At 40.2% G+C, this 27,868-nt stretch overlaps 1 protein-coding gene across 1 annotated transcript in view; it reads right to left on the minus strand.

Moving 5' to 3' along the window:
- Positions 1 to 27,868, minus strand: part of SLCO5A1 (solute carrier organic anion transporter family member 5A1) — a 41,504-nt gene that overhangs the window by 4,429 nt on the left and 9,207 nt on the right. Inside the window, exons 2-6 of the mRNA XM_032222274.1 lie at positions 17,214 to 17,346; positions 16,083 to 16,300; positions 15,311 to 15,475; positions 9,891 to 10,089; positions 94 to 253 (exon numbers count right to left, since the gene is read on the minus strand). Of these exons, the coding sequence (XP_032078165.1) occupies positions 94 to 253; positions 9,891 to 10,089; positions 15,311 to 15,475; positions 16,083 to 16,300; positions 17,214 to 17,346 (875 nt within the window). The remainder of the gene's footprint in view (positions 1 to 93; positions 254 to 9,890; positions 10,090 to 15,310; positions 15,476 to 16,082; positions 16,301 to 17,213; positions 17,347 to 27,868) is intronic.

The following is a 27,868-nucleotide window of genomic DNA, read 5'->3' on the forward strand; positions in this document are numbered from 1 at the left end:
ACAACACTGAAAATTGAAGTTATCTTTGGTGCATAGGTTGCTTTTCTAACAGCAACAAAAGTTACCACTTTGATTGCTTGTAGGCATACTCACTCCTGTGCTGTAATTTCCACTGCTAATGCAACCAGCAAGACAAGGGTTAAAATATGTGATCCCATCTGATCCACACACAGGTTTGTATTCATGAATTTTGCAGCCACAATTAACATTACAGCTTCCAGTCAGATTCCTATGTGCCATGGTGAGAGTAGGTCTAAAAAAAAAAGATAGGGAGACGCATTATAATCTATTCATTGCAAAAGATACATTGATGCCAACAAATACAAACTCTAAGAATTATATTTTCAAAATCATATACTTATAATAAAAGATACAAATCAAGCTTTAATTTTAGGAAGACAAATCCACATATGATGTGATACTAATAAAACACCAGCGTTTCTTGCACTAAGTCCCCAAACCATCATTTCCGCAGCTCCTAGAATTCTGTCTAACCACATTATATATTTTAGTTTTCTAACATTGTAAAGTAGGAAATATATAAAAACGATGATGTTAGTCTAGATAGCTTAAGCAATCCTTTTAAAAGGGAATCAGTCTGGTGGGATGGTGAAACCTCACTCACCTCAGTTGTTATTGTGGAAAAATAGGAGAAGGGAGTATTAATATGTTTGTCACCTTGAGTTGTATATGAAAAATAGGATAGGATAAATTTTAAAACTGAGTGGGGGGGAGCACCCCAATCCTTTTTAAAAAAAAAAATCCTGGCTCCTTCTATATGTATATGATGCATCCTAATCACTTGAATGCTTTGTTTTAGCCATTATAGCCCTGTCCTTTCCTTAACCATTAAATGCAGCCTTGATCACCATGATTTAACAGCCCTACACTAAATTCACAGGGAGACAAAGGTAAACTCTAGACATCTTGTCTGCTGCTTATTGGAAGATCTCTATCATGCTTTTACATTTTGTTTTGTTACATTATATGAAGACTGGTATTTTATGCAAAAATATTTAATGGATTACTTTACATCTACAACTTGATGCCTCCATTCTTTTGAATTGTAATTCCCATCAGCTCCAGCTGGCACAACCCCAGCACAATTGAATAACTAGTTGGGGAAGGTTACGAGTATGACAAAACTTTTCTAAACACACTGCATGTTTCAGAATTCCTGAGATTCTGTATTTTTCTTTAATTAGCTGAAAACTCAGTATTTCCAGCTAAATGACACCAAAGGTCATGAATACTAAGAATCATTACCAAAACTCCCACAAAGCACAGAAAAAACTGACTGGAATTCCATACTTTATTCTACGGATGTTTGATTTTTTTTTAAGCATTTTACAATTATTTTGATGTGAACCTCCAAATAATTTATGTTGTACTAAATTTGGTATATTACTCCTATTAAATAATTGATAGCACTGATCACAGTATTCTTTTGAACAGATTCATTGAGTTGGCAGTGGAAGGCATGACCTTGTGTGGTTCTTTTCTTCATGGGCAGTTCTAGTCAGTGTTGTGGTAGGGAGTGAGGGAGAGAGAAGAGAGGTTCCCAGCCTTAAATCTATTTTTTAGAATTCCACAGGACAAAATGAAAGCTAACTGGAAAGAACGAGTAACAAGAAATAACTCTTAATGAACAAAATCAAGTATACATCTACTTTTTCAGTTTACTATTCTAACAAGGAACTTCAAAAGGACTCAAACAACAGTAGTTTGTTCTCTGTTTCATACATATCTAGCAGTTAAGAGGCATAGAAAATGAAGGCTTCACTGAGATGCCCTGGCCTATAGATTTCCTATTCTCCTGTTTAGCTCTGTAAACCTGTAATGCTACCACTAAGTTAAAAGTAAATACAAAATGTGTTTCATTCCCTGGATTATTCTGCACACTTTCTACTTCTATAATAGCAATCCTGATATACAGCAGAAATTGGGAACCTGTGTCTCTCCAGATTTTGCTGTACTAAAAATCCCATCTCACTATTGTCTATTTTCCCTCTTGGCCACAGATTTTCCACCCATGTGACATAATGACCAAACTATACACAATATTTAAAGTTTAATGCTAATTCACTAGGAAATATCCCATTAACTGTTCTCATATTAATTTGAGCTAACTATAATCATCAGTAAAGTTTTACCAGTATCTATGAGAAATCAGGGAAACTTTTGCCATACTATGCAATTGCTTTGAACATACAATGTAAAATCTCATTTGCCATGTCACCTCCAATTCATTCTATTTGAAGATACCAAATATAAAACCAACATAAGTAGCATTATAATTGGCAACCAAGGAACAAGGATCCTAAATAGTTACATGCTAACTTGGTAGGTAATAGGAATAAATAAATATGATAAATATGTCAATATTGTATATGATAAAAGATATGGATTAACAAATTTAAAAAATTTAAGAAAGAACATAAAATGATTTCATCAAACTAAATGAGGATGGTTTGATATTGTTGAATGGAGTATAATACTCCAAAATTCTTGCACAGAATTGAAAGTATGGATTTAATTATGAGTGGAAAAATTAAAATTTACATCAAGGCATGAATTATGGATGCATGTGAAAGTAGGAATTGATGAAAAAAATGTGTTCTGCTCTAACAAATGGTAACAATAAAAGAACCAGAGATGAATTTGGGGAGGATGAGATATGCAATAATAAATATGATCCAGAGGAAAATATTATTCTGTTAGGTGACATAAAGAATGGCTAGGAACAAGATGAATAGAGAAAAACATGATTCAAAGTCTCAAGAATGGATGAGAATCGCAACTGTTTTGGTGACTTTTAGAAAATAACTGGTCAGTTTCAAATATATAATTGAAGCATTACTTTATTCATACATAGACAGAAAAAGAATGGACTCAAAGCATTATTGGTTTATTATTAAAAAGACCATTGGCTTACCTGAATGGTCGTTCTCGAAGCGCTGCGGAGTGTCCAAGCTCGGGTTTAACTTCAGCTTGCTGCCCAAGGACTGAGTTTGATTTTTTTGTGTTGTAGCTCCGCCTCCTGGTTCCTCCAGAGGCTCAGTTTTAAAAAATGAAGGAGATCAATAGTCCATGACTGAACTAGTCCAAGTCCAAGTCCAAGACATGAAGGTGCAATTCACACACCTTGCGGCCCCACCTTAAGGGTGGGTTTGGACACTCCGCAGCGCCTCAAGAACAACCATTCAGGTAAGCCAATGGTCTTTCTCCTAGGCGCTGCTTGGAGTGTTCAAGCTCGGGACATGCCGAAGCTATGTCGAAGTTGGGAGGGAAGAAGAAATGCTTGCCACGACCCTCTGTAGAACTTTCCTCCCAAAAGACGCCTCAGCTGAGGTGAAAGAATCAAGTCTATAGTTACGTATAAATGGAGATGGACCAGACCACGTTGCAGCATGGCAGATTTCTTCAATTGGCGCTTGTGTAGCCCAGGCGGCCGAAGTCGCAGCGCTCCTTGTAGAGTGTGCTGTTATGCGCGAGGGAACCGGTCTGGCCTGAGTTTCGTAAGACATCTTGATGCACGCTCTGAGCCAACGTCCTATTGTAGAGGACGTGACATTCTTCCCCATGGAGGCTGGCTGGAATGACACAAATAAGGCCTCCGACTTACGGAAAGGAGCTGTTCGCTTGATGTAAATGCGCACCGCCCGCCGCACATCCAATTTGTGCCAAGTGACTTCCCTCTGGTGCTTGGGACGAGGGCAAAAATCAGGGAGTATCACTTCCTGCGCTCTGTGGAAGACTGTATTAATCTTCGGGACAAAGGCAGGGTCCAGTCTCAATATGACTCTGTCGGAGTGGAAAATGCAAAGGTCGCCCCTGACAGATAAGGCGGCCAACTCTGAAATTCTGCGGGCGGAGGTGATGGCGATCAGGAAGGCAGTCTTTAGCGTAAGGTGGCGTAGGCCCACCGTCCGCAACGGTTCAAAGGGTGATGCGGTCAATGCCTGCAGAACCACAGTCAAGTCCCAGGTAGGGTATCTGTGAATGATGGGCGGGCAAAGGTTGGATGCCCCCTTCAGGAATCCCTTTACCTGAGGATGTCGTGAAATCGGTAGTTGAGTGTCAGAAGACAGAATGGTGCTCAGGACAGACACCTGTCTACGGAGAGTGTTTGGCGCTAGCCCTTTGTCCAAACCGTCCTGAAGAAATTCCAGGACTTGCGGAATGGTCGCGGAGGATGCCACAAGGTGGTGATTGAGGCACCAACGGGAGAAAGCAGTCCATGTTGCCTCGTATATTCTGACGGTGGATGGTCGTCTAGAAGCCTGAATCGTCTGGATGACTCTGTCGGAGAAGCGATGAAGCCTCAGGAGGTCCCCCTCAAGTGCCAGATGGCCAACTGTAGCCACTGGGGCTCCGGGTGTTGGACGACCCCCTGGCTGAGGGAGATTTGCTCCTGAGGTATGCGCCACGGCCGGGACACCGACAGGCTGACTAGGTCGGCAAACCAAGTCCTCCTCGGCCAGTGGGGAGCGACGAGGAGCACCTCCGCCCCCTCCTCCAGAATCTTCCGGATGACGTGCGGAATTAGGGGAAGAGGGGGGAAGGCGTACAGACGACCCGGAGGCCAGCGGGATCTTAAGGCATCCATGCCCTCCGCCCTGGGACAATGGAACCGGGTGAAGTACCTGGGAAGTTGGGCGTTGGCCGGCGAGGCGAACAGGTCGACCACCGGGTGGCCGAATCTCTGGGACAGCTGGTAAAACAGTCTCGGGTGCAGCCACCATTCCGAGTTCTGGATGGTGGTTCTGCTGAGCCAGTCCGCTGTCACGTTGTCCACGCCGGAGATGTGGTCTGCTCGAATTGACGCCAGGTGCCTCTCCGCCCAGCGACCCAGGGCCTCCGCTTCTGACATCAGAGCCAGAGACCGCGTGCCGCCCTGGTGGTTGATGTAGGCCTTGGCGGCGATGTTGTCCATCAGAATCAGTACATTGCGGCCTCTGACCTGGTCGAGGAAGTGGCGCAGGGTGAGTTTTGCGGCCTGGAGCTCCAGCCAGTTGATGTTGTGGGCGAGCTCCGCCTGCGACCACCTGCCCTGAACCACCGCTGTCCCCAGATGAGCACCCCAGCCGAAGAGGCTGGCGTCTGTGGTGATTATCAGCCGCTTCGGCTCCCTGAAGCAACTGCCTTTGAGAAGGGCATCCGTCTGCCACCACTGGAGGGAGCGAAGGACCTTCGGGGGGACCCGTACCACCCATCTGGAGTTGCTGGCCTTCTTCCTCTGGAGAGGTAGCAGGAACCATTGTAGTTCTCGTGTGTGCAGCTGCGCCCACGAGACCACCGAGATGCAAGACACCAGCTTCCCCATCAGTTGTGAGAGAGGATCGAGGCCGACCCGGTCGAGCGGATGCTCCTCACCAGGGTCCAGATGCTGTCGACTTGTTCCTGAGTGAGGAAGACTTGGCAGGTTTCGGAATCGATGGTCGTTCTGAGGTGCTGGATCCTGCAGGTCGGGTTCAGGTGGCTCTTGGTGAGGTTGACGGAGAACCCGTGAAGCTGCAGGGTCTTGATGGTGGTGGCCAGGTCTGCGTGGGCCTGCCCCCTGGACGACGAATGGATAAGGATGTCGTCCAGGTAGCATTCCAGTCTCACGGGCAGAGACCGGAGTCATGTGGCTACAGCTGCCAGCAGCTTGGTGAATGTCCACGGGGCCGCCGAGAGCCCGAAGGGAAGGGCCCTGTACTGATAATGGCGATGGGCGAACTGGAACCTAAGGAACTGGCGGTGCGCCGGGTAGATTGGAACATGTAGATACGCCTCCTTCAGGTCGATCGATGTCAGCAGATCGCCCGGTCTGACGCAGCCCAGGATGGTCTGGAGGGACTGCATCTTGAAGCGCTTGTACGCCAGATGCTTGTTCAGCTTCTTGAGGTCCAGGATCACCCTCACCCCCAATGACTTGGGGACCAGGAAGAGGATGGAATAAAACCCCCTGCCTTCTTGACCCCTGGGGACCTCCTCTATGGCCGCTATCTCTAAAAGGTGTTCTATCTCCGCCCTCATCAGTTGTAGCTTGTGGGCGGATCTGGGGATAGGGCAACGGAGGAAGGTTCTTGGGGGGAAAGACAGGAACTCCAGAGTCAGCCCGTGGCGGACCGTGTTCCTGACCCAGCTGTCCGTCGTGGTTTCCTCCCATTGTGCGGCATAGAGCTGGAGCCGGCCGTCTATGGGGGGAGCCCTGTGACGGTCACTTGGACTTCCTAAAGGGCTTGTTGGAATAACCTCCAACAAGGTTGGAGGAAACCCTGCTGCTTCCCTCTGTCCCTAAAGGAGGGCCTATCCTGGGAGCGATCCTGCGAGGTGCCGTAGGTGCGACTGGGACCGGCTGTGGAGGTGGAGGGCTCGTTATTCCGAAAGGAATTCTTGCGAAAGGGCTGACCCTTCCGCTCCTATTTCTTAGTGACCGGAGGGAGCACCTTTCGCTTATCCTTGTTCTCGGTTAGAAATGGATCTAGGGCCTCGCCGAACAGCTTACCCTCTTTAAAGGGGGCGGAAGCCACCTTCCATTTTGCTTTTACATCGGCCTGCCAGTGGCGGAGCCACAGCAGGCGCCTCGAGGTGACATTCGAGGCCAGCGCCTTGGATGAAAATTTAGTGGCTGCCAGGGACGCGTCAGCAGAGTATTCCATGGCGGCAATATTCTTGGTGATGTCCTGTCTAGTCCTGGAGTTGCCTGCCGGGAGACCAGCCCGTAGCTTGCGGAGCCAGAAGAGGGCTGCCCTGCCAAAATAAGAGGAGCTGGCGGAAGCGCACATGGCCCAGGCAGTGGCCTGGTGCGTCTTAAGAGCCGCGGATTCCGCCCTCTTGTCCTCTGCCTTGAGCCCTTCCAATAGCTCCGCTGGAAGGGCAATGGGAGATGTAAGGGCCATAATTGAATCGTCCACCTGGGGAATCTTGAGGAGCTCCTCCAGGGGAGCTTCCATGATAAATAGGTTCCTATCCGTCCCACTCGGATTGGCCAGAGTCCCCGGCTGAACCCATTGTCGTTGGATGATGTCCAAAAATAATTGGGGAGCTGGCACGAGGTCCAAGGGCGGAGACACCTCATTAAAAAGGCCTGCGCCGGGGTCGTGGGGACCTATGACTACACCCGTGACCGGGTCGGATATAGGTTTGGCTGCGGGGGCTGGGAGACCCATTTGGGGACCTGCAGCCCTGGCTTTAGTAAGAAGGGGCCTGAACATGGCCGGATTAAATAGAGCTGAGCCCGTGGCCTGTTCAGGGGCAGGGGTCTCATCGTCGGAGAGAGCTGGAGCCTCCGACTCGGCCTCCTCCTGATCTGACACCTCACTAAGCCCCGTTGGGGTGGGGGAGGGTGCCCTGGCTTCAGAGGCCTTGGGGGCCTTGGTCTGGCTGGCAGCTGGCTTGGGAGCCACAGAGGACAACTGGTTCACTAACTGCACCATGCCATCGGTGATGCCTTTGGAAATGGCACGAGTCACTACCTCCTCCCTGGCCCTAGATAGAATGGGCTCCTGACCCTGAGGGGGAGGGGGCTCCAATTCTGAGGGAGCCAAGGATTCCTCTTCAGCCCCTGAATCCAAATTTGCCAGGGAGTCCACAGCCATGGAATGGCTAGGTGATCCCAAGGATGCCCTATGAGGGTTGGGGGAGAACCCAAAGTCCTCACTACCTGGGCCTAAAGGGGAAGCCCCTCGCTGAGATTCACCCGTGGGAGATCCACCCCCTATCTCACTTGGGGATGACTCCATGGGAATTTTGCGCTGTGCGGCCTGGGCCTTCTGGAACTGTTTCTCCAGGGCCCTTTGGCGGCGCAGTGCCATCTTTTCCTCATCCTTGGAGGTCGAACCTGCCTTAGGCTGCTTCTCCCCTGGGGAAATACCCCCCCCAACTCCCTTGCCCGATGGATTGGACCTGCAACGCTTACTGGGAGTGGGCCCGGTCTTTCCCCCTTGCCTCTCTTCCACGCTGGTAGAGTCTAGCTGATCCATTCCGACAATGGCAGTAGACCAGGCCTGAGGTAGGTCAGGGCGTGATCCATGCGTGTGGCCTTCAAGACGCGGTCAGCCTGGCTCCTGCGGATCCGCGCTGAAGACAGGTAGGCGGGGGTTTGAAGCCCGGGTTCCCTGCAGCCGCTGGGAGAAAGAGAAGGGCAAGAGCCTCCGTGGCCACCCAACGTGAGGCTCCGGGCTTACAGCGGCCCTCTGCGGCGATCCGCTAATCAAGGGAGGCTGTGCGGCGAATTTTGGGCCCTGGGATCGAAAGTGCGCCAAAAGCCCGTTTTAAAATGGCGGCCGCGCTCGCGCCGCGCACCTGGAGCGTCATTGGGCTGGATGGAGCCTAGCGCTCCTGTCAGGGGCTCAGAGGGGCTCTGACAGCGCAATCGCCCCCCCCCCGTACTCACTGAACCGTCCTGAGGAGAAGACCCGACCTAGAGACAGCCCAGGTGGTGGCTGGGCTGCGATCGCCCCAGGGAGCCTGCCTGCGCGATGAAGGCAAATAGGATTCCTTGCTGAGGTAGAAAGCAGGAAAAACCCTATCTACAATCTCACTAGCAGTCTAGTTAAAGGAGCTACACTAACTCTAACCCAAAAGGAAAAATAAGAAATTTGGGATCCAGCTTGCTGAACAAGGACTGGAGCCCCTGGAAAGACGTCCTGTAGGGCGACTGAGTTTTTTAAAACTGAGCCTCTGGAGGAACCAGGAGGCGGAGCTACAACACAAAAAAATCAAACTCAGTCCTTGGGCAGCAAGCTGAAGTTAAACCCGAGCTTGGACACTCCAAGCAGCGCCTAGGAGAAACTGAAATTATCTTCCTAAAAACAAAATAAACAACAAACAGATACAGAACTAAGAAATATGTAAAATTTGTAAAAAAAAATTAGAAATGGATGATTCTTATAGCTAATTTGTATATGCTCTCTTATATAAGATACAGCATTACATAACTTATTTTGCCTAAGTAAGTGAATGACAGCAATGAAACAATTGTGACTGATTTCAGAGGGTAAGCTGGTTAGTGTCAAAGCTCTTTTTTCTTTCTTGCCCTGAACAAAATAGGGCCTTGGTCATTCAGCCAAACATCTACATTCACTTAGTTATAATGGCTAAATGAGCTCATAAATTTATGTTCTGAAAATATATTTCCTCATCACCAATTTAAAGTTCTTGGGCTGATGGTCATTACCATAATTTGCAGTATTAAATATATATTATGGAAATAAATATTGATGTTGTATATATACGGTAATAACATGGATGTGTGTGAGAGAGTGAGTGAGGGGGGGGAGATTGATTGATTTTGGATTCATTCAACCAAATGTCAAGATTTGTTCTAAAAATACTCAGGTTGGAGAGAAAATAGAATACTGAAAGCACTAAAAATCCTTCAAAATCCATGTCTTTATGTTTTCCAAGGTCAAGCTTTACAGATTCAAAAACATTCAGCTGGGAAGGCAGGCAAGGAAAAAAGGGAAATGTCTTAATATCAAATTTCTTCCATTAAAATTAACTTATCTCACACTTAGAAGAGCATAACCCAAGAAAGACTATGATCTCCAAAGCAATATCCCATGAATGATGGAAATGATCCTTAGTACCCTTTCTTCAAATAAATAATTTAGAAGTGGTATGTGTGTATCTAAAACATTGTGTATTTTTAGATTAGGTTCTTTGCATTTTGCATATAATACTTACCAAAGATTGTTTATTTCAACACAACAGATGAATTGTTATTTCTTGTGGAGTATTTCAATCCATGATTATACAATATATTTCTTTGTTACTTACTTATTAAAGCACTTTTAAATTATTTAATGTTCTTATGAAAAAGATACTGCCTTTTATACAGCACAAAAAGGCTGGCTTTGACGCAAAGTATAAATAATTTAGAAAGCTCAAAATATATTTACCCCGTGGTATATGGTATATTTATACCTCCTAGATTAATACTTTCACATCCAACTATGAAGAGTGTTGAAAAGCATAATAGAGATACTCCACTGCAAATCATTGCTAGTTTTGCAGATTCTCTTGCACCAAGTTTTAGCTTTTTTATAATGTAACCTCCTAAGACAATACCAACACCAGCACTTGGAACAATAATCACACCTGGTTAAAGAAAAAGAAAAAGAGGAATGTTAAAACATTCGTTGTGTTAAAATGTATATTATGGAAATACCTTTTCTATAAGCGAAATATACCAACTCTCTACATTTTTTACATTAACAATATTTATAACCCTATCTTAAAGATCAATTGAAACTCCCAAGCTAGCTTATGAAATAGATAAATGTCATTTGTTTGGTTAGCAAAGAGTTATTTAGTGCTACATAATTAGAAAATAAATAATCACAACTGTAATGGAATGAGTTAAGAAGCAGCTAGTAAAGTGAGCATAATTTCTTAAAAAATTACTGTACAATAAAAATGAAGAGGTTAAAAAATTGTAACAATGTTAATTTAAAATAGAATTGAAAAAAAAATCTCAGAGATAAAGAATTGCATTGAAATTACACATTAGAATTAAGATTAAAAGGCCAGAGAAAGTACAATGCCATTGCTTATTACTGGAAATATACTAAGACCATATTATATGCAATAGTCCCTTCTGAAAAGAATCCCTTTAGCTTTACTTAGTTGACAATGGCACTCATATGATGATAGATATTTATGAATTCAGAACAGGATGAACAAATATTCCTTGACTTGCAACCAGGCACGTTAGTGACTATTTGAAGTTACAATGGAAGCAAAAAAGGGGACCTACGACCCATATTCAAAGTTTTGATGCTTGGGCCCTTCCATAGGAATGTGACCAAAGGCACGCACCTTAGAGGGAACAGTGGATGGAGCAGATCCACGCAGATGACATTGCTGCAACATGACTGGAGGCGGAATTCTGGGAGTTGAAGTCCACAAGTCTTAAAGCTGTCAGGTTTGAAGACCCCTGGGGTTTTTTTTCCTAAAGGGTTATGGGTGCAAGGATCTTGTAACTTGACAGCTTTAAGACTTGCATGCTTCAAAGCCAGAGTTTCTGAGCCAACATGACTGGAGGAGGAATTCTGGGAGTTGAAGTCCACAAAAAGCTGTCAGGTTTGAAGACCCCTGGGATTTTTTTTTCTAAAGGGTTATGGGTGCAAGGATCTTGTAACAACAGCTTTAAGACTTGCGTGCTTCAAATGCCAGACTTTCTGAGCCAATATTTTGGTTGCTAAGCAGGAGCGTTGTCAAGTGATACTGATATTATATAACACTTTTAATTAAGCGGGTACCTTGAATAAACATATTATTTGAGTTTCAAATAATACTGATTTCGTTGTTGTCTTACGTGACATCTGTGAAAAAAATTCAGGTGCTCAGGCATGAAAATATGCTGCTTAAACACTATACTTTTCTGCTCACACTGAAAAAAAATTAGAGGGAACATTGATGGTTATTGAAGGTCATAGTTAATATACCATTTCAGAGATTTTATGGAACTGTGCTTTTTATGTATAGATATACTGGGTTTGGGATTAGAGTTTTAAAGCCTGACAAATTATAATCCTTGATTTAAGACCACAACTGGGACTGGAATTTCTGTTGCTAAGTGATAGTCATAAAGCATGTCACATGACCTTATGACACATGACACTTAGCAACAGCAATCCCAGCACTTCCGATTGTCATCATAACTCCCCTGTAGCTGGGAGGGAAGTGAAGTGGAGAGAATCCCAGATAAGAAATGCAGGTGCTGCAGTGGGATGGAGGAAGCCCTACAAGGCGCAGTGCAGTGTGGCATGAGCTCAGGGAGGCTGGGGAAAGAGGGTGTGAAACATGAGCATGCATGTGTGAGCACAAAGAGGCTGGAGAAAGAATATGCTGGGCTGTAGCTCAAGGCTTCTTGATATGCCATGGGGCTGGGGTTGTAGGAAGCCCCTGAGCCACAGCACAGTGTGAAGGTGCAGTCTTCCCAGGGAGCTCAGAAACCTAGTCCTAGCCCAGTGTGGGAAGCCCCCCTCCGAAGAATGAAATATTTTGAGGAATATTAAAAAGGCAGAATATTATGTTTTCCTAAATGGGAAACGGAGAAACATGTTTTTAGAGGTAGAAAGCAGCCCCGAAGTCTTTCTTAATAGCCCACAGCAGATGCCAGCACTTAAGAGATAAAGAACTTATTGAAAGAAGAAGCCAACTATTTAGATGGCTCTATTCATAAGCAAAGCAAATATTGCAGGCAGAAATCCATTCAAGAAAGGATATTTTGAAACTACTTGCAGCAAAGTTTGACAGCTAACAAAAGCAGAGTGATAGGATTAGAAGCAGCCCTTCATCCAGGAACCAACACAGGACAAAAGCCATTAGCCGCAAGAGGAATTGCCCAACACCCTTTCAGAATACAAAACTTTAAAGTCACAGAAACCTGGGAGCTCAGATAAACAGTATGCCGGAGGTTGGCCAGATTAGCTCAGACAAGCATCTAGGATTGCATTTCTTCTTTTACTTATACCTAGCTATGACTCCTACATAACCCCTAGCTGACCCCATAGGAATCTGACAACAGCCAATAGAATATTAAAGAACACGTTCTTGCACAGGAACAGGAAGCTCAAATATAAAGCCCAAAGAAAGTATAAAACCTACCCACTCCCAACTCCATTTTTGTCAGCTGCCCATGTGGAATCACATGTGGTTCTGCTTCATCAATAAACCATATTTCCAATCAGCCTCCATGTTTCCAGTGTCATTCTCCCAGCTTGGAACTGAACCAGATAGACATTTCTTCCAACACCAGCATGGTCCAGCAGTACAAAGGGGCTTCTTCTCACTACAGGAAGTAAACCCAGCTCACTCCCATCCATAGTTGCTCTTGCCACCCTGCACTCCAAGGCCCCTGCTGATGAGGCATGCCTGCTGCCCTGGCTTTTCACATGGCCACTGCTGCCATATAAGACCATCTTCCCCAGGTCTCGCAAGAAAACATATTGGGCAACCTGGGGAAAAAGTCAATTTCTTCCCTTTTATGGTTCAGGAAAATGACAATAAAATATTTACCAGTTATATGAATCCATTTTTTAGAGTGGAAGGCCTAGAAATCAAAAATCCACTATTTATAGTTTTTAATAACCAGACTAAAACCAAGCTGAACTTTTAATAAGGTTTTTAAATATCTTATTAAAATTATGTAATTAATAATATGTATGAACTGCAAGACAAAGCTTTCTAAAAATAGCATTCAATTATGCTGTTCCTTGCTCAAAAGAAAATTCCAACTAAAGCACATGTTTTAATCATTGCATAAAGCACCCTAAAGCAAAACCAGTTTTCAGTAAGCAGATTCCTGCTTCACCCTTTGATTTGTCAAAATTCCTCACACAGAGAACTACAGTATTTTTATAAAAATTCCTTTCTGATGGCTTCTCATACATGTAACTACAATCCTTATTATCTTTAGTACAGAATAAGGAGAATTCATTTCTTAGTAAATATACATAGGATTGGCTTTGAAAACCTGTGTTAATTAGGCTGTGTGTCTTTATGCATTTTAACACACACTAACCTATGTTTTCAGGGAAGTGTTGCTTGTGGCCACTTAATACCGGTATCTGAACATGTTACAGAGCAAATCAGAAGGCTTCAAATTAGCGTGATCATCTTAGAAAAAAAGTGTTAAGGTTTTTCCCAATTTTTCTTCTCCATAATAATTGAATAACTGAATCAGCCTGTATTAATCTTATTTTAAAAGCTTTTTAAATTGTGTGTTATTGTTTAAGAACAAATTAGACAATCCAATTTTACACTTCTTTGTAAAAGTAAATTTAACCATTTCCAAACTTCTGTTTATGCATTTTTAATCAATAAATTATAAGCCTATTTGATGTTTTTAAAAAGCTAAATACATTTGAAATAATCATACTGCCAGTATTATACTGAGTATTAATATCAAGACTACCATTCAGGAATGGTAAACTTATTTAATGGCAAGTATACTGAACCGTTACCTCAAACTAAGAGATGACAGATTATTTGTATTCATAAAACCAAAATTTAATTTTTTTAAAAAAATTTAGCTTCCAGGATACAATTCCATAATCAGATTATTCGAAAAAGATTCATATTGAAAGTTACTGGTTGTAAGAATTAAAAAGCTTATTTTTTTATCAGAACATTATTTCATGATTTAAATGATCTATGGTGCAAAAAACACATGAAATTATTTATTAAAATATTACTGACAATTATATTAAGTTCTTTGTCAATAAACACATTAAATTTATCTTTGTGAGGATTGATAAGTACTATTGCCAAGAATTAATCAGCATGAATCTTTCTTATTTACTTATGTAAATAAAATTAGCTGGCTATTAAAAACAGTTCAACAAGTTCACATTGGATATATCTGGGGCATTTTGATACTGACATATTTAACAGCTTAACTATTTATCTTAATGTTATTCTGTTGCAATTTGTGTTTGCATTTTAAGTTTTGTGGTTTTTTAAGCTTCTTGGTTGAAAATAGAAGCATAATGCTTATGATTTACTACTACATGATGACAAATATTGAAAACCTCCAACTGAAGGCTACATCATGCTAAATAGTGCGGACAGCCTCAATTGCAACTGCACCAGATATCGGATTAGCTGTTGCTAAAATAGATTTCTGGTCTCAGCCAGTTTGGCAACACTTATTTATTTTGTGAACTGCCATAATCATCAAGGACACTTGGCAATTACAAGAATAAAAACATCCTAAAGTATATTCCAAATATTATTTAAAGGTATATTAAATATTCAAAGTAAAAAAAATTAAAAAACAGAGCAATAAAAATGTTATGATTATATAGAGGAATTATTCATACATGTACATTTTAGTGATACAATAAAATCCATCCAGCACTGCAAAGAGAATGATAAAAAAAACATAACTTTTAATTATTAGTATAAAAGCAAACATTGAAAGAATGCTAGCAATGCCAGAATTTTTTTCCCTGCTACTGATGTATCTCATCTGTTAAAGCACAGATCAGTAGCTCTATTAGATATCTGTAAATCTTGTAACAACAAATCTCAGACAATCACCAAATTTTGCAAAATTAATGCCACTTTGTTAGTGTTAATAGTGTGGGTTGATCAAAAAGGCTGTTTGATGGAAAACCAAATAGTGCCACAAATTCTATGTTGCTAATCTATATGGTATCAATAACAAATTATTCATATATAATAACTGTGAGACAGAGAATCTGCACATTTAAAACAATTAAGAACAGAATCCTGATTATTTTCCATTAACTTTCTTTTTAAAAGCTGAGGAAAGTAATCCTTAAAAGATTTATTTACAGCAATATCTTACCAGTGTAGATGCTGGCACTGGAAGCTGGGATGCCAAACTGTGACTCAATGAACTTTGGAATAAAGGTAATAAAAGCAGTAACAATGGCACATTCAGCTGTGTATGACAAACTCACAAAAAGGAATGTCATGTTGCTTAAGATCCTGAAAGCTGCTCTTGGAAGTTCTATAAAAAAGACAAAAAGCAATAAAAGAAGGAAACCTAAATGTTGTCTAGAATGCATGGGAGACAAAGAACAATCAAGTATCATTTAGTGAGGAGTTGCCACTGGATATATAAAACTATGATTTATGAACAGCACATGAGCACTATAATTCTACCTTCTAACCCTAACCCTTCATTCATCACCCTTCAGCATACACATCTTCACCAAACTGGGATATTATTTTAATAAAAATTAATATTGGTACATGTATTCAACCTCTTCTTTTTGTCCAGCATCCCTAGCCAAAATCTATTTTTCATAATGCTGATAACAGCAGGAAAATAATAGATAGGATTTACATAGCTTTAGCAAGCTGTTCAAGCTTGATAAAGGCTGTTTATGGATTACAGCCTGCCCGATTAGGCTTGAAGCGACCCAATACTGATATTTTGAGTGAAACAATTTACTCTGCAACTAATGTTGAACCAATTGAACCAAAGTCTTCTACTTTAGTGCTACTTCTAAATAAATAAATATATTTTTGTATCAGTTTTCAACAACAAATAATAATTCTATGAATTTGAAGTTCATCTTAATTTGATTTTTTTCAAACAGGAAATTTTTTACCTTTAACATTCTTTCCAAAGTTCATTGATGTAGAAATTTCCGGCTCCAGCTCATTTTTGCAATTCACTTTTTCTTTCACCAAATCATCATCACCTGAAACATCAGAGCGCATCTTTTTTTTCTTTTTCTTGTGTCGAGGTGGGAGTTTTTTGGGAAAAGCAAACATCGGAAGTATAACGAGAAGCATCACACTAGCACAAATGAGAAATCCACTCCACCTAAAATCAAAAGGTAAGAAATAACATTTACAAATAGGGTCACATTTATTACATCAAGCAATACAATAAGAGATACCACTGCCTATAAGCATACATATATGAACAGTAATAGTGCAGTGGTTGGATTGCATGACTGCAGGCTACTTTTGCTGACTGCCATCTGCCAGAAGTTCAGCAGTTTGATCCTGACCAGCTCAAAGCATATTCAGCCTTCCATCCTTCCGAGGTCGGTAAAATGAGGACCCAGATTGTTGAGGGCAATATGCTGATCCTGTAAACCACTTAGAGAGTGCTGTAAAGCACTGTGAAGCAGTATAAAAGTCTAAGTGCTATTGCTATATACACACAAAAGCAAATCCTCTATAATAGGAAGCAGAAATGTACACTTGGTGTTATTGTTTGTCCCATAAAACAATTACCATATAAGTGATTTGAAGATCACAAAAACTGCATCCAAAACAGATTAAGCATCATGATCTTTGCTTAATGACCAGTTGTATAGCCACCATTCAAAGTTAAAAGGAACATTCTATTCTATTCCTATTCCTACTCCTACTCTATTCACCTTCCTATAATGTTGGCAAGCTGTGCCAGAAACGTGCACAAAGAATTAGAAACATATACATTAAAAAAATGCCAGGTGGAAAAGTAACACATCAGCTCCATTATTATTACATTTTTATAGGGTAACTTTTTTAGTTTAAATATTTCCAGAATAGAGAAATAAAATGATAAGTAAATAGTTGTAAAATTTGCAGCATTTGAACAATCTATACATTTCCCTTTGGCTACAACTATTCAAAACACAGCATACAGGATCAAAGAGTACATGACCAGATGTTAAATATTACTGATCAAATGTTAAACATTACTGCTACCTTCCACATAAAACCCCCACATGGTTGCAGCTTACCAGTTACCAATGAACCGTGGGTCACTTTGGTCAATCTGAATAGTACTTGTAGGATGTACATAAAACCCAATAAGAACTCCGCCTAATAAATATCCTGCTGCAGGACCAAGAGCTCCCATTACATACATGATAGCTGTAAAAGAGAAAAGAATATCCAAAACACATCAAACAATATGCTATAGTAATTTAATCATTTTCAAGAATAAAAGGGCATGAAACTAAGTGCTTTCCTGGGCTTTTGTACATTCATCACAGCTATTTATTCTTTTTTTTCTGCAATTTCTGTCTTTTCCCTATATTCTCTGTGCATGAGATAAAAAGGTTTTGGGAAAGTATGTTCCAGCCTATTAATAAAAACCATAGTTTGTGGTAAATCTTCCTTCTTTAAATTAAACATGAGAGAATAAAAACTGCAGTGTAAGATTTAAGATTCAAAAACAAGAGCTGCTTTGGAGGTGAGGTTGCTTAAATCAACATTATATCCTGGGATCCTGCTACAGTTGTGGACAATGTTCCCTCTAATTTTTTTTCAGCGTGCACGAAAAAGTATAGTGTTTGAGCGACACATTTTCATGCCTGAGAACCTGAATTTTTTTCACAGCTGTTACCCAAGACAAGAACAAAATCAGTGTTATTTGAAACTCAAAGTTATGTTTATTCAAGGTACCCGCTTAATTAAGAGTACTATATAATATCAGTATCACTTATAATACTGCAAGTCTATAATATTAAAATACTTGTATAATGTTTACAGTAATGTACACTGGTATTCACTGAAAGTCTGTCTCATCTTACAGTTTCTCACGTCTGTCTTTCTTTAACGACCATTCCGAGTACACTTTGTCAAGATCAATCTGCGCCGCTGAAGTCTGGTTAAGATTGGATTCGCATCAGCATTTCCAAGTGCTCAGTTTGCAGCCGATTACAAGCTTTGGTCTTGATGGCATTCATCAGGCTAAAACCTCGCTCGCAATCGGTGCTTGACGCTTGGAATGTTGCGCAAATGTCCAGCAGACATGACAGCAATCCAAACTGTTGCTCTCTTAGTACAAACTGAACTACATTGTCGAATGAGTGCATTAATCCAGACTTGAATTTCTCCAACATCAGAAATCTGAAGTCATGATACCGTGACTGTACAGCTGATGTTATGCTGACTTCATCCAAATCGTCAAAGAAATGCTGGTATTTTCCAATCAGTTGCAATCTCAGTTTCCCCAAAATTAAAAGAGATCACATTTGACAAAACAGCAATTTCGAATATATTCCAAACTGTCAGCTCGTTGTCTGGAAAACTACTGTCAAGATACAAGCACAAATGTTCAATAAATCTGAGTATGGGAGCCGTGTCAATGTCTGGGTTGGTCTGCATATATTCGCAAGCTTCGTTATTCCAGTAAGCTGTTTTGCCTAAATACTGCAAGCGAAGCTTGGTTATTCTGGCCTTCACAAACTGAACGGCTTTGATTGGTGTCAGGTTGCTTCTTTGCAACAGCTTGTTCAACTCAGCTAATTCACGAACGTCGTCAAACACAATCAATGCAGTACGAACCTGTGGATTCATCAACTTTCTGTAAGAATATTTGCAGACTGGGTCACTGTGTGTTTCTGTTTGCTCTTTACAGTACTCAACCAAAACTGTAATGTTTCTCATCAATCATTGCTCGCAATGCAAAATGTCTGGAAAGCCATCATACTTTATTCAACAGTCTGAAGGCTACCGATTCACACTCAAGAACTTCTGCTAGTTCTGCAAATGCAGTTTTCTTCACAGAAGAGGGGCAGAACAGAGTGTAGACAGTTCGTAGTAAAATCTCGATGTCCTTTATCAGTGAGACGTGCTTACATGCATCATCAATCCCCAAGTCTTCTCGATGTACCACACAGTGCTGTTCAAGCAAATGGGATACATCTCGAGCAGCCACACCATTATTCTTACCCAGCATCACAGACGCACCCTCTGACGTAAACATGACAATCTTTTGAATGTCAATGTTGTTTGTAGCATAGAACTCTTTTATGGCTGCTGTGATTGCTGTGCTGTCGCATGTTGGCAACTGTAAAATTCCTACAAACACGGTCTTATAAATTGCAGCATTAGACGGGCGGAATTTTGCATACAAAATCAATATTTTGGTGACTGATACATCGGTGCTTTCATCAGCAATACGAGTATGACAACTGGCATTACATAGATCACGCATGACTTCTTTCTGCACTCCACGAACTCAAAGCCATAATTCTTGCTGCGCCAGCTCTCCGGAATGGACACATACTTGCCTATGTGGTCATGTATGACTTTGACTGATAATACCAACACATTTATGTTTATGGCCAGCAACAAATTATCAATCAAAACTTTTGACTTCATCAGCATTGGCATTTCTTCACAGTGAAACTTCTTTTCTGTTCACTCTGTCTTCTGCACTTTCAGTCAGTAGCCTCTGCAGCTCTCCAGATTTCTGGCATCATAGTTTAGTGACCAAATCCAGGTGAATCTTCTGATTGATATGATGCTTCAAATAATCAATTTTCCAATCGTTACATTGTTTTCCAGTGGTGAATGCGCTACCTGTACAAGCTTCTTGGTGCAAAGAACATCGTCACTACTTTCACGATAAGTGAAGATGTTGCCCAGTTTTGTTAACTGTTTTCTAGACGAAGTCGGCAGTTCAGTCTCTACTAACTCTCTCAACCATTCTGGTTTAAACTTCAAGCTAGACTTTTTCTTCGTAACAACCTTTATTCCAGTCTTATCATTAGCTTTATGTTTTGACATCAGTTCTTTACAGCAAATGTGCTGTATGTGTATTTAAAAGCTTGACAACTGTAGATTTTGAAATATTCTAAACCACATTGTTAATATAGTGGATAAAGTAAAACAATGTAAAATAATTTCAATAAAACAATGTTCATAAAAATGACACCACATATTTTGTCAGAAAAAAAGGAAAGATTTGAGCAAAGTGGTCTGTCTTCAATCAATGCTGGAAACAGTACCTAAGAGTTCTGCTACTGGCCCATCTACTCCAGCATTCTCTGTGATATATAAGGCAAATAAATACATTCAAATTTAGATAGATGTGTGGCTTGTAATGTAGCAAAACTGTAAATAGATATCCAGTCTGGCAGCTATTAATAGCCTAATCATGAATTTATCCAGTGTCCCATTTTAACCTGTCAAAATTAACCATTCCCAATCTAATGGCAGCAAATTCTACCATGTAAATATCCTTTAAGTAAAGAAATCTCCCTATACAGGTAGTCCTCAATCTATCACCATAATTGAGCCCAAAGTTTCTATTGCTATGTGAAACATTTGTTAAGTGAGTTTTGCCCCATTTTACAACCTTTCTTGCTACAGTTAAGTGAATCACTGCGGTTAAATCAGTAACCTGATTGTTAAGTCAATCTGACTTTCCCACTGACTTTGCTTGGCTGAAGGTTGCAAAAGGTGACTACATGACCCCAGGACACTGCAACCATCATAAATATGAGGCAGCTGCCAAACATCCAAATTTTGATCATGTGGCCATGGGGATGCTGCAATGATCATAAGTGTGAAGAACAGCTGTAAGTCACTTTTTTCAGTGCTGATGTAACTTCATTACGTCATTAAGTGAACTGTTGTAAGTTGAGGACTACTTGTATTCAAGTTCAATGGATGACTCTCTATGGGAAAAGGATCAAAACTTCCCTCTATCCACATTTTCCATACTATGAATTACTTTATATGCTTTATACTTCCCCCCTACTATCCAATAGTCTGCAGTGATATTAGCAAGTTAGGAATAAATGGTAATTTATTCTACCAGTTCAGTAATCTACCAGTTCTGGCGTGCAAAGCTTCTGTGCATGCACAGAAGCATCCAGGCAGGTGGGCAGAGCCTCCCACTGCCACTACTACCGATTCACACAATCTGGGCCAAACCGGGAGCAACCCACCTCTGAAAGAGAATCTATCCAAGTCAAGGTTTCAAATTTGAGAATGGCAAGATAGCATGTATATTGTTTTAACAAAATGGGGTGGGGTGGGGTGGGTTAGAGCTGCTACCGGAAGCATGCTGCATTTTGCAGTTTGTAGCTGGACTAACAATAGACTAGGAAGATTACATGTAGGTCTTCAAGGACAGGGCCTGATATTCATTTTACTTTGATATGCTACCTTTACAATTACAGCAGAGAGCAGTACTGTCTCGTTTACACGTCCCGCGGAGAGTTGGCTATTGCTGCCACTGCCCCCCTCAGTAACTTTCATCTAGGAGGGAATGGCCTCCATGTCAATCAGCTGTGAGCCCAATCGTAACCTTACGCGACCATGTTTCTGCCCTCCTCTGGGCATGGCCAGGTACTATAATATCCCAGCCCGGCTGACAGAAACCTCCGAGCCGCCTGCAGACTAAAGTCCAGAGTCCAGCGGCTTGATTTAAATCAAATGTACATCACGCTGTGACATTAAAAATCACTGGAAACTGCTGCACGGTGTTTTCTTGTCACGTGTGTGGCCACACAGCCGCGCAGCTTAGAGGGAACATTGGTTGTGGAGGGCAGCTGCCTAACTCCACAAATGATACCACTGCTTTAAGGAGTTGCGGACATCATATTACTGTACCCACACTGGCTGAATAACTTTTTGCCTTAAAAGCCAAAGGACGGTGCAGCCCTTCCAAAAATGGAAGATCACTGCTTGTTTATATTCCAGTTCTGTTTTGCTTTGTACATTCATAGGAGAATGTAGCATTCAAGAGTACAATTAGGTTGTGAAATGTCAACTGAATTTAAAAATAGCTCAATTTTTATACATGCAGAACTTTCATTCATTCACTAGCAAATGTGCCAGAAAAAATTCTTGAGCACTATGGTCATAGAAAATAAAATAAGCATTCAACTTCCAAATTCAAACTGACAGATTACATTTATGTATTATTAGTAATATTTTGCCTTTCAAAACATTTGCATTTTGGAAAAGCAAATTAACCTTTTCAAACATTCTCAATAGCTCTGGTCTTTAAATACATATTATTTTCTCCATTTACTCTGAATTTGATTATGTATTTTATTGAACACTGAATATTTAATATTATATATACTTGCTATTAAGATATGTCTTATTAATGAATTCCATTGACAAGATAGAATGATTATCAAGTAGCATAATTAACATGGCCTAAATAAAGAAGTACGGGAGTGTATGTTTGAGTGAGTAAACCTATGTTGTAAATACTAATCTCTTTCTGTTTTATAGTACATTCTCCATCTTATACTTCCTGTAATATCAAGAGAACACTATCATATTGACTTTGCATAATTTAAAGATTTCAAATTAACCAGATTTCAAGTATCATAATTTCAGAAATAAACAATACCTTGTCTCCAGGAATATTAATATGCATATTTATAATCAATTAAATCCAGGAGCAATTAGCACATTTTAATTAACATATATATTGTGATTGAATAAGATACAAATTATTTGGAATAGGAACAAAATTCAAGTAAAATTGCAAATTTAAATAGCCATTGATGAAGTAATTATTTATTTACAATTAATATGTAAATGTATAATCCATCTGTTAGGATGATTGTATGTTAGATTTTAATTGCTTTTATATGGATTAAGAAATGCAATTAAAATCTTAACAAACAATAACAATCCAGTCTTATACATGCTTTTGAGAAAATGGGCATGTAGGTGAAAAAAATGATAATTTTCAGCCTAAAGAGATAGATTATATCACTTAAAAGACATGAAAAACAGAATTGAGGAAAATAATTAATAAAATTAGATATTTTCCAAGCAGTTTATACAGTTAAAAATTCATGGACCTAAAATGAGTTTTAAAGTCATTTACATCAGGATTCAGACATAAGCCACTTAAATAATATATAGCTCTACTTTATATCTGCCATACATAACACTGCAATGTGCAGCAGCAATTAGGCAAACAGACATTATGTAACAAAATTTTATACTAAGAAGAAATATTGTATAGTATATATAAAAATACCAGATGCCATCTCCATTTCCTTCTGTATGAAAATTATTGGAAGGTAGGTACATTCTAAATGTTCTTTAAAAATGTCCTACTAGTAATATGAGTATCTACCACTTCCCATTAAGTGAGAGTGAGTGTGAGATATATTCAACTTTTAGTGTATAAATAAAGATTGAAAGGAGATAACATATATTTGTCTCCAGGTTTACTGAACTTTTTTTTAACCATCTATTTGTTGCCACTAATAAAGAAGAGCTTTTAGGCAAAAAAGGGGGGGGGGGGGGGAAAGAGTTATTCATATTATAGAAGGGGGAAAGATGAGAGAGTGGAGAAGAGTGGTAAGGGGAGGAATTCAAACGTGGAATATCAGGAGTGAAAAGAGCATTTATTGCGTAATGAGAGTATTTCTACTTGCTATAATATATTTAGCTTTTGGTAAGCATGCCATCAAGACAGGAAGATGGTCCACAACACAAACTTACACTCATCAATACGGATATAACCTTTTATTATTATTATTGTTGTTGTTGTACAATTGTATCACAGCGGCCAGTTGTTTCGCCGGATTTGGCATTGGTTACTAGTCGGGCCCCACCCAGGGGCCTAGGACGTCGTAACGTATTTTCGTAATATGCGTGCAGATCCAAGTAGTGCGGCTTTTTGCATTTGACTGATGGTGATTTTGTCAATTTTTAACTGTTTTAAATGTAATTCCAGTGCTTTTGGAATAGCACCCAGTGTGCCAATTACCACTGGAATTACCACTGCTGGTTTGTGCCATAGTCGTTGAATTTCGATTTTTAAGTCCTGGTATCTTGCGATTTTTTCATGTTCCTTCTCGGCGACCCTGCTATCACCTGGTATTGCGATGTCTATGATTGTGACCTTATTTTTCTCAACCAGTGTGATGTCTGGTGTATTATGCGCCAGTATTTTGTCGGTTTGTATACGGAAATCCCACAAGATCTTGACCATCTGATTTTCGGTGACTTTTTCAGGCTGATGTTCCCACCAGTTTGTTGCTGTTTTAATATTATAATTTTTGCACAAATTCCAATGGATCATTTGTGCTACTGAATTGTGCCGCAATTTATAATCAGTCTGCGCGATTTTTTTACAGCAGCTGAGTATGTGATCAACAGTTTCGTCAGCTTCTTTGCAAAGTCTGCATTTGGCATCATCAGAGGATTTTTCGATTTTGGCCTTAATGGCATTTGTGCGGATGGCTTGTTCTTGCGCAGCCAGGATTAGTGACTCTGTTTCTTTCTTTAATGTACCTGTTGTTAACCATAACCAAGTTTGTTCACTGTCCACTTTATCTTTTATTTTTTCCAGAAATTGACCATGCAGTGCTTTGTTCTGCCAACTCTCCATTCTTGATTTTATCACATCTTTTCTGTATTCTTGTTTTGTCTGTTGGGCCTTCAGTAGATTTTTGTTCTTTACTTCGATTAATAGATGTTCTTGAGTGTCTTTTAAATAATCAGCCAGTGCATGTTTTTCTTCTTCAACTGTTTGCTTCACTTGTAATAATCCTCTGCCACCTGATTTTCGGGGCAGATATAGTCTATCGGAATCACCACGTGGGTGTAAACTGTAGTGCATTGTCATTAGTTTCCTGGTTTTTCGGTCCAAAAGGTCCAAATCAGCTTGTGTCCAGTTAACTATGCCAGCTGTGTATCTTATAACTGGTATTGCCCAGGTATTTATGGCCTTGATTGTATTTCCACCATTCAATTTAGCTTTCAAAATTTTCCTAACTCTGTTGGTGTACTCTCGCCTGACAATAGTTTTTACTTCTCTATGCTTGATGTTATCCAACTGCAGAATGCCTAAGTATTTGTAGGCTTCATTTTCTTTGCATTTAATTAGTTGGCCATTGGGCATTTCAATTCCCTCAGATGCAGTGATTTTGCCCCTTTTTATGGATACAGTGGCGCATTTTTCCATGCCAAACTGCATTGAAATATCGGTGCTGAATACTCGGACTGTATTTGTCAATGATTGGATTTCTATTTCTGACTTTCCATAGAGTTTCAAATCATCCATATATAGTAAATGCGAAATTTTTTCAGCTTTTTTGGCTGTTTGGTAGCCTAATTTCATTTTTTTTAAGATTACTGATAGTGGGATCATTGCGATGATGAAGAGAAGAGGTGAAAGTGAATCACCCTGGAAAATTCCTCGCTTGATATTAACCATTCCATAGCTCTCATTCCCTACTGCCAACTCAGTTCTCCATTGTTTCATTGCCTTTTCAGTAAAGGATGTAATATTTTTGCTAATGCAAAATTATTATTATTATTGTACAATTGTATCACAGCGGCCAGTTGTTTCGCCGGATTTGGCATTGGTTACTAGTCGGGCCCCACCCAGGGGCCTAGGACGTCGTAACGTATTTTCGTAATATGCGTGCAGATCCAAGCAGTGCGGCTTTTTGCATTTGACTGATGGTGATTTTGTCAATTTTTAACTGTTTTAAATGTAATTCCAGTGCTTTTGGAATAGCACCCATAATTATTTAATTATTATTATTAATAATAATTTAATTATTATTATTATTATTATTATTGTTGTTGTTGTTGTTGTTGTTGTTGTTATTATAACCAGGCATAGGCCACTGCTATCTGAAAGTTAAAACTCCACCTTACTGCTATTATTTGGTGGTTGATTAATATCCTTTTTGGATATTATCTTAAATCTTCTTATGTTCTAAATTTAGATCTTATAAATCAATATCTCTTACTGGGTGCCAGGAAGACTATTTTTAAAACTTGAAGGATTACATTAGTATAAATGAAACATGCTTCCAAAGGATTACACAACTTTAAAGCAATAACAAAAATAAGAAACTGGGATTTTTTGTTACCAAAAAACCTCACCAAAACCTTCTGGTGAAATGTTAATTTTTGCCAAAAATTACAATTAGCTGTCACTGGAATGGATAAATAAAGATTGAAATATTTTCCCCCGTTCGCTACAACCAAAGAAATAGACCTCAATTGGCTATTTTCACTGGGCTATTTGAGACCTACCAGGTAAACTCTTCTTTTAGAAGAGAAGAGCAAGATAAGTTAAATTACAGAGGGAAATGCATTTGAGCATATTTGCTCTGCAACTTTTAAGAGAAAAAAATATTTTTGAATTTGTAGTCCTTACATCTTCTTTGGGTAGCATCTCACAAAGGCTCTTTGTGAAATCATGTTCTAAACAAGGGTTACAGGACATCTTGGTACCAGAAAAAGAGGTTCTGTAGACGAGGCATCTAAATTACCAAAAGGCTGAAGTCTAGATCTTGCTCCCAATTACTGTATAGCTGATCTAAGCAGAAGACCATTTACTTTAGCCAACTATGTTTTCTGACATTCTGCATGCTTCACATAGTACAGTAGGACACTCTTGCTAACTAGATTTGATATTATGATATCTAAGATCCTGGAAGACAGGTATAACAGTTTTATTCAGCAAATTCAATCAGATGAGTTCCTCATGTTTTGCTATTCTTCTCATGTATCAGTCATGACTCTTCTAATAATGTTCCTGATGGCTAAATATCGAATCTGAAACAAATAGTAAAGTTGCCAAATTCTGCTATACCGAGGATTATTAGATTTTTATGAGAATCACTTTGATTAGTGTTTAGGGCACTGATTTGGCAAGCCTGAGTTCTAATACTGTTTTAGAGGCAGAGTGACCTTGAGACAGTCACTCTCTTTCAGCCCGCATTACAATATGGCAAATATGATAAAATCTGAATATATGTGTGCAACAGTGTTAACATACATCCTTTTTTCTAGACATATCCCATATTTCACTCCTTTAATTTCCAGTTGGAGACAGTTTGAAAATACTTTAAAATGTCTGGTGTTCAAGGGTAAAATAAGAACAAGGAACACTTTGCTAAAAGCAGCTACAGCTGCTGTGCTTTCATGTCATGTCTGTCTATACAGTAGAAGATGTCCTGAAAGAAGCCAGAGCAGTCAGCCCAGCAATAAAATTGTCATCCAATAACAAACAACATATAAGAGTTTGTCCATGAGTAGCCACCCCAGCTAGTGAAGCCCTCCTTCTTTTCTATGTGCTTTCCTTACTTGCTGCCTCTATAAACTTAAAGGGGTGAGCAAGAAATGATAATGATAGTGGCAAAATTAGCTTCCAGACATTGGGAAGATGTTAAACAAGATGTAACCCTGAAATACCTCATAGATGGGGTGTTGAGGCCATGTAAGCACACAAAGTTATGGCAAGGAGATGGGCAACCATATTAATTTTGAATGAATGAATGAATAAATGATCTTCCCTTCCTTCAGTCAACACCAACTGAAATTGGTTCTTGAGACAGAAGAACCACTATCACATGGTGGCCACAGCTCCCAAACTTTGAAACCGATGCAGAAGCACTAAAATGGATGCACCACCACAGAATTAAAATAAAATTAATATGTTAAAAATTACAAGAGTTTAAAAAGATAGAGGTATGCCATTAAGCCACCTCCCCCCCCTCTAAGGTTGCGTGACCTTGTTTGATCCCCATGCCAATTGCCCGAGCCAGTTCTTGACACCTTTCTGAAAGGCAAAAAGCATGGGGTGTCCCTCATCTCTGGGGACAAGATGTTCCATAGAGTGCGGACAGAAGTACAAAAGGCTTTGACCCGGGAC

Source organism: Thamnophis elegans, chromosome 8 (assembly GCF_009769535.1).
Source record: "Thamnophis elegans isolate rThaEle1 chromosome 8, rThaEle1.pri, whole genome shotgun sequence".
NCBI classification, from domain to species: Eukaryota; Metazoa; Chordata; class Lepidosauria; order Squamata; family Colubridae; genus Thamnophis; species Thamnophis elegans.